General features: G+C 57.3%; 1 protein-coding gene across 1 annotated transcript; it reads right to left on the bottom strand.

Annotated features, from left to right (window-relative positions):
* Positions 1-511: 511 nt before the first annotated feature.
* On the bottom strand, positions 512-3,772 carry PRELP (proline/arginine-rich end leucine-rich repeat protein). The gene is made up of 2 exons (XM_010083755.1): positions 2,823-3,772; positions 512-846 (listed from the first exon to the last, which is right to left on the bottom strand). The coding sequence occupies exons 1-2, from the start codon at positions 3,757-3,759 to the stop codon at positions 668-670; spliced, it is 1,116 nt and encodes a 371-aa protein (XP_010082057.1). The 5' UTR covers positions 3,760-3,772; the 3' UTR covers positions 512-667.
* Between the last annotated feature and the right edge of the window lie 2,589 nt (positions 3,773-6,361).

Genomic DNA, 6,361 nt, shown 5'->3' with positions numbered 1-6,361 from the left:
GGAGGTGGCTCTGGCCACGAGGTGTCGTTGCCGGTCCTGCCGGCCAGACCTGGCCACCCTCCACCTGCACCCTCCCCTGTCCCCTGGCCACCCTGCCACCAGGCTGGCATCACCCTGCACCCCAAGGCTGCACCATCTGCACCCCCGGCACGCCAGCCCAGGGCATCCCTCCTCCAGGATGTCCTTTTCCCCAGGGACACCACGGGCTCTCGGGGTAAAGCCACCCGGAGCAATGATGTGACCCAAGTCCTGCAGCGAGGTGGCCCCTGGGCTCCCTCGTCACATCCATCCGAAGATGCTTTTGGCTTGGACCGAATCCCATCTTCTGAAACTCTGCTGGGTGGAAGGGGAGAGACTGAGCCAACTCCAGGGTGAGGGCAGAGAAGGCAGAGCCCCCAGGCAGGGAGCTGGGGTGACCATGGCACCCACCCCGGGGTGATGCTGCAACCTAGCATGGCGGCTGTGATGTCCCGCAGAAAGCGGTCCCCAAGGGTGCCACGCGTGTCCATGGCCACTGCAGGGGAGGAAAAGGGGAAAGGCGAGAGGGATGGAGGCAGGGGGGAGCAGGGGGAGAGGGGGGCAAAGAGGGTCCCGCGTGTCAAACGCCGATGGGGATTGAGTCTTTGTGCAAAGCCAAGTCCTGGGAGAGGTGTGCTGCCAGGCAGGGCTAGAAAACCACGGACTGCAGGAGACGGAAACACATCATCAGGTCCAAGGGGATGGGGGGTTTCAGGAGGTTCCCGTCCAGCCGCAGGTACCGGAGTCGGGGCACATTGTCCAGGTCAGAGGGGGAGAAGTTCTGGATGGACACCAGCGAGGTGGGGCAGATCTGCGTGCCGTTGATTTCTGCAGGGAGCAGAGGAAAAGTGGGATGCAGGTTAGAGGAAAGGAGAGGGAGGCTAGAGACCCCCCTCCCTGCCTCCTGAACCCAGAAATGGGGATTAACTGCTACTGACGGGGAGAATCCCCAGCCTCTCCGAGAAGACGGCGCAGCCCCAGAGAGGAAAATCTCGCTTTTGTTCAGAAATTAAGTAGGTCACATTCAGCCAAAGCGTGGCGAGGGATGCAATGTCATTTGAGAGAGAAAAGGGATTATTTCAAACGTGAAACCTGCCGAGCCAGCCCTAAGCCTTCGAAAAAACATCAAGGAAACCTGCTCCAGCACCGTTACACTGAAGCTAACGTCAATAACCGTCTCGTTGCTCGCTTCTGGATTCCCACGTGTTTCTCCCCACCCCAGGGCTTGCGTTATGGAAAATTAACCTGGGGATTCTTATGTTGTTACCCGACTCCAGGGACTGAAACCTTATAAAAGTTGGGTAAAATAGGCAAAAAAAGAGCTGGGCACAATGTGCACACCCATGCGGGCACCTCGCCATGGGAAGCCCTCGCAGGACCTGGGTACTGGCGTGCGTGAAGCCAGCAGCAGTCACCACCTTTTCCCCAGGGTCCACCTTGGCTCCAGTTTGGTGTCGTTCAAATAAAATGCAGATTAACTGGCATTTGAACCAGATGTTCATCACTGCGTCATTATTCCCTGGGAACCGACTCTGGTGACTCCCCAAGAGAAGGGATGTGACTTTCCGAGGGTTTTGTCCCTCTCCCTGGCATCACATCCCATAACGCTATTAGTGCTTGCCTGCAAAGAGCAGTTTTCTTGCTCATCCCTTCCTGCCTCATATCCAGCACCCTGTTTAGGGCTAAAGCTGCTCTGGGACTTTACAACCCCTCTTTGGACCACCCTGACACATGAAGCCACCATCCCTGCACAATAAACAGGAGAGCTTGTGTCACACCACTTCTGGGGACCACCATCCTGCCCGGTGGATGCTTCACAGCCAAGAAATGCCCTGGGTGGGTCCTGCAGCCCCCATACACCCCCATACAGCCAGAATTAGAAGAGCCCAGCTTGCTTTTCCCAGTGCACAGGGAAGGTTTCTCGCAGGAGTGCCACATTCCCCACGGATAGCAAGGGGAGGAGGCTGCTGGACCTCTAATAGCAGAAACATCTGGGGTGACCAGGAATGGGGCTCTGGCTTCTTCTCGAATGTGCTAGCTGTGTTTACACATTTCACAGGCCAGCACCTCTCCCATGAAATTGCAGAGCTTTGCCTTGGAACGGTGTGAAACAGCCCCGGTGGCTTTGCCAAGGCAACCTCCATCGCAGCCTTGTTCTCCCTGTTCCTTCCTCTGCGAGGCTCAGCTCGAGAGCGGAGCTGGGTTATTTCTAACCATCTTGACGGCGTATTTGGCATCTGTTCTTAAAATATGTGCACAGACTCTCCTTTTTAAAATATCCCTATTTCTGAGCCCTGCTGGGAAAGTAACTGTTTAGATGGCAGGTGGCCCCAAAGAAGAACTGCCCATGTCAAGGAACGAGAAGAGCCCTGCAGCACTGGAGGGACTGAGCTCTGCTCCTCAGCTACCACCCCAACCCTCAAGTCATCCTCCCCCACGTGCAAATCCATACCCCTTAGGGACTTGTTCAGCTACAAAGAGCCCCCAGCTCATCTCACTACTGCAGCCCCCTTTGAAGGGTTCACATCCCACTGGGTGAAAAATGACCTTTTTCAATTAAAGTCTTCATAGAATCACAGAATTGTTTGGGTTGGAAGGGACCTTAAAGATCATCTATTTCCAACCCCCCTGCCATGGGCAGGGACACCTCCCACTAGCCCAGGTTGCCCAAAGCCCTCATCCAGCCTGGCCTTGATGCTCCTGGGATGGAGCATCCACAGCTTCTCTGGGCACTTGCCAGCCTCAAGCCCATCTGCTCCCCCAAAGACCTCACCACAGCCTCCCAACCGGCCAGTGCAACTCACTCTCGATGGAATTGTTGTTCAGGTAGAGGTGCTCCAGCTTGGGGCTGATGAAAGGGACGTTGGTGAGCTTGTTGTGGGCCAGGTGCAAGACCAGCAAGTTGGTGAGGTTGAAGGAGTTCTTGGGGAGCCCCTTGTCGGAGATCTGGTTGTAGTTGAGCCGGATGAATGCCAGGTTGGGGAATTCCTTGAAGTAATCACTGGGGATGTCCTCAATGTTGTTCCTGTCCAGGAAGAGCTGGTGGATAGCATTGGGCACCCCGGGAGGCATTTTCCTCAGGATGTTGTGGGCAAGGTTGAGTTGCATGAGGTTCTTGAGTCCCTTGAAGGTGTTTTTGTTGAAGACCCCATCGCTCAGCTTGTTGTGGTGCAGATCCAAGAGCACCAGGTTCTCCAGCTTGTTGAAGACCCCGGGAGGGATCTTGGAGATCTGGTTCCTGCTCAGACGCAGCTGCTCCAGGTTGGGCGGCAGGAAGGCGGGCACCTCCTTGAGCTGGTTCTTCTCCATGTAGAGGAAGATGAGGTTTTCCAGCTTCTCCAGGACCCGCCTGTCCACCTTCCGGATGCGGTTGTTGTCTAGGTTGACCCATTTCAGCTCTGTGGCGTTCCTGAAGGACTCCTCCGGGAGGTCGTCGATGAAGTTGTTCTGGAGGTAGAGGTAGTGGATGCGGGACGGGATGATGGGGACCTTCCGCAGGTTGCGGCTGTCACAGTAGAGGGCAGAGGGGAAGTCTGGGGGACAATAGCATTCTCGGGGGCAGTCGGGGAAGATGGAGGGAGGACCTGGTGGCAGGGGTGGAGGCAGATCCGTGGGCTCAACGGGATCAACAAACACCGGAGGTGGGCGGGTGGGTTTCCGGGGAGGCTTCCTCCGCTGCCCGCTCACCTCCGAGATCAGCACAAGAACAAGTGGGAGAAGCAATCTGAAGGCCACCTTCATGGTCCAGATGTTTCCCTGGGGCAGGCAATAAGAAGAGGTGGGTTAGGAAGCACCCGTTTAGGTACCACATCATCTCCCCAAAACTGACAGGCAGCAATTTACCCCACGTCCCTGCCAGTAACCTCCTATTTTCTCTCCTTCCCCTTGGAAGTTCTCTTTAAATCCAACCCCCTCTCCAGACCCCAAACACCTCGGTGCTCTCTCCCTGAAGGATGGATTGCACCTTCAGGGACCTTGATGGATTAGGCTTAATACTGCACTTGAGCCAAAAAATGAGTGATTCAGTAGCAAATTGGCTGAGCATCAGTACTGGGAGGCCAGCGGCAGTTAGCAGGGCAGCAAAGATGGATGTCCCCGTGCTTCAGGGACAAGGCTTTAATGCAGGACAGCCCGTTTTCAAGGCTGTGTGATAAAAAGAGCATTTGCAAGATTACATGTGGGCAATACCAAAGGTGTTTGGCAATATGGGTCCCCGTGCTGCCCAAATTGCTGACCCACCACCTCCAGTCCCACTGCATTTGGCAATATGGGTCCCCGTGCTGCCCAATTTGCTGACTCACCACCTCCAGTCCCACTGCAGGGCACTGGGCTGGTTATCTGGGGAGAGTCCCAGCAGAAGTGGGTGACGTGGAGGGATCAGGTGAGGTCTCTGCTTGCCCCTAGCCAGTTTCTCCTGGACACAAGCCCAACACATTACATATGCCACCTCTCCCTCTTCTCTGGGTCATTGTCAAGCCCACGAAGGCTGCCTGTCCCACCTCTGCCCTCCCCGCTGCTGCCCGGAACAGCAGCAATCATCCCTGCAAGACGATTGCTGGTAGCTCTCCAGCTGATGCCTGGGAGGATGGAGGGATCCAGCTTGTTGCAGACAAGCTCCCCAGAAAGCCCCGTGCAGAAGATGCTAGGGATGCTCCAACACTCCCCGGGGCCAGCTGGAGCATCCCAGGCTGTGGGCTTCCTGGGCAGATACCTCGGGGTGCTCGCCAGCCTCTTCCCGGCAGCTTTCGTTACCCCGGCAGGAACCGAGCCCAGCCGGATGCTCGGAGAGGCAGATGGAGGAGCTCGGCAGAGGCAGGGTGGGAAAGGGAATCAAGTGAGATGAGATAGGGAGGAAGATGGGGAGGAAGATGAGGAGACTCAAAGGAAGATGGATCTGAGGAAACAGAGCATCTGTTGTGGGAGACAGTGCTCCTGGGATGAGAGAGTGGGGCAGAAGCCTTTGGTGATGCTGGAGCTGGTGATGCTGGAGCAAAATCAGGCTCTCCCAGCTCACTGCTCTCTCCCATGCAATACAATGGAGTTGACCTTGCAGCTTGCCAGTGTCCAGAGCTGCTGTCATGCCTGGGGGGTCGCTGGCAAGGAGCTGCCACCAGGCAGGGCTGCCCGGGCACATCACATTGCAGGGAAATGTCCCCAGCCCTCATCCCACCAGCAAGCAGCACAGACCAGCCCTGCTGGGGTACCCCCTGCCACACCAACCCCCTTTTGCTTACAGCTTCCCCCTGGGGTCTACATCCCACCCAGGGATGCCCTGAGGTCCCCTCCATGGGCTGCTGCCCCCCAGGGGGGCTGCGCCTCCCTTTGAAGCCATCCCCCGCATTCCTGGGGCTCCCAGTAATTGACTTTCTCCAAGAAAAGATCCTGTTCTCACCCCCCCCCTCCAGGCCCAGCCTCTTACTTCCCTTTTGGTCTCCCTCCCTCCCATCTGGCTCTGTTTAACCCTCCCAGCCTCACAGCCCTGCTGGTTTCAATCACAGCTCTGGCATCTCGCTGCGGGGGGAAGGGAGGAAGAGGGGAAGAGCAACGGGGCCCCGAGTGCTGCCAGATATTTCAGCTCAGCAGTGCTGCAGTCAGTCCCCTTTGGGGATGTACGTGCGTGCTTCTGTGTTGTAGGAGTTGAGAGGCGATGGAAGGCTGCAGAGAACGGGCAAACTCGTGGCAGGGAGCTCCTGTACGTGCGTTCCCCTCCCTGGCCCCGCAGCACCCCAGTCTTTCCCAGCCACGTCCCTCCCTGCACGTGGCAATCCCCCCCACCTTTTCCCAGACCTTTCCATGGGATTTTTGCCTCTGCTCCAAAACTCAGACCTGGATTTTAACACCCACAAAGTCCCCAGGGGAGCAGCAGGGGCTGAGGTCTGCGTTTGGCCTGTTGCAGAGGGGAGGAGGCAGCTGGGACGGGATTCCAGCCAGGACACGCCGCGATCCGGGCTTTCGGCTCCCTCTGCTCACAGGGTGATGCTCAGCTCTGGGCCACCCAGCAGCCACCCCAGGCAATGTCACAGGGAGGGTGGGGGACAGAGCAGAGCTGTCACCCTGTTGGCCTCAGGAGCTGGCTGAGCTCCCGACCCTTCCAGGAACGACCCGGCCCCGCACAGCCTGCGCCAACCCCTCTGCATGAGGCTGTAACGCTGCAGATGTTTAGCGACTCGGCGTATAGCAGAAATAGTCAGCGAGCCAGAAATTCAGGCTGGAGAGCGGCAGCATCGTGTGGCATTTGTCGGTACAGAAGGAAAAGTGTCAGGAGGCAGATGCAGCCCCTTTTTATCCGATGTACCACCCGCAAACCGCTGCCGCAGCCCCTCTGCCCATCGCAGCCAGGCAG

Source organism: Pterocles gutturalis, unplaced genomic scaffold (genome assembly GCF_000699245.1).
Source record: "Pterocles gutturalis isolate BGI_N339 unplaced genomic scaffold, ASM69924v1 scaffold7770, whole genome shotgun sequence".
Taxonomy (NCBI): domain Eukaryota; kingdom Metazoa; phylum Chordata; class Aves; order Pterocliformes; family Pteroclidae; genus Pterocles; species Pterocles gutturalis.
The sequence above is the reverse complement of the archived record's forward strand: the minus strand, read 5'-3'. Positions and strand labels throughout refer to the sequence as shown.

Coding starts and splice junctions, on each gene's coding strand:
- PRELP (XM_010083755.1), bottom strand. CDS start 3,759: ATGAAGGTGGCCTTCAGATTGCTTCTCCCACTTGTTCTTGTGCTGATC. Junction 847..2,822: donor GAACAACAATTCCATCGAGA/GTGAGTTGCACT, acceptor TGCTCCCTGCAG/AAATCAACGGCACGCAGATC.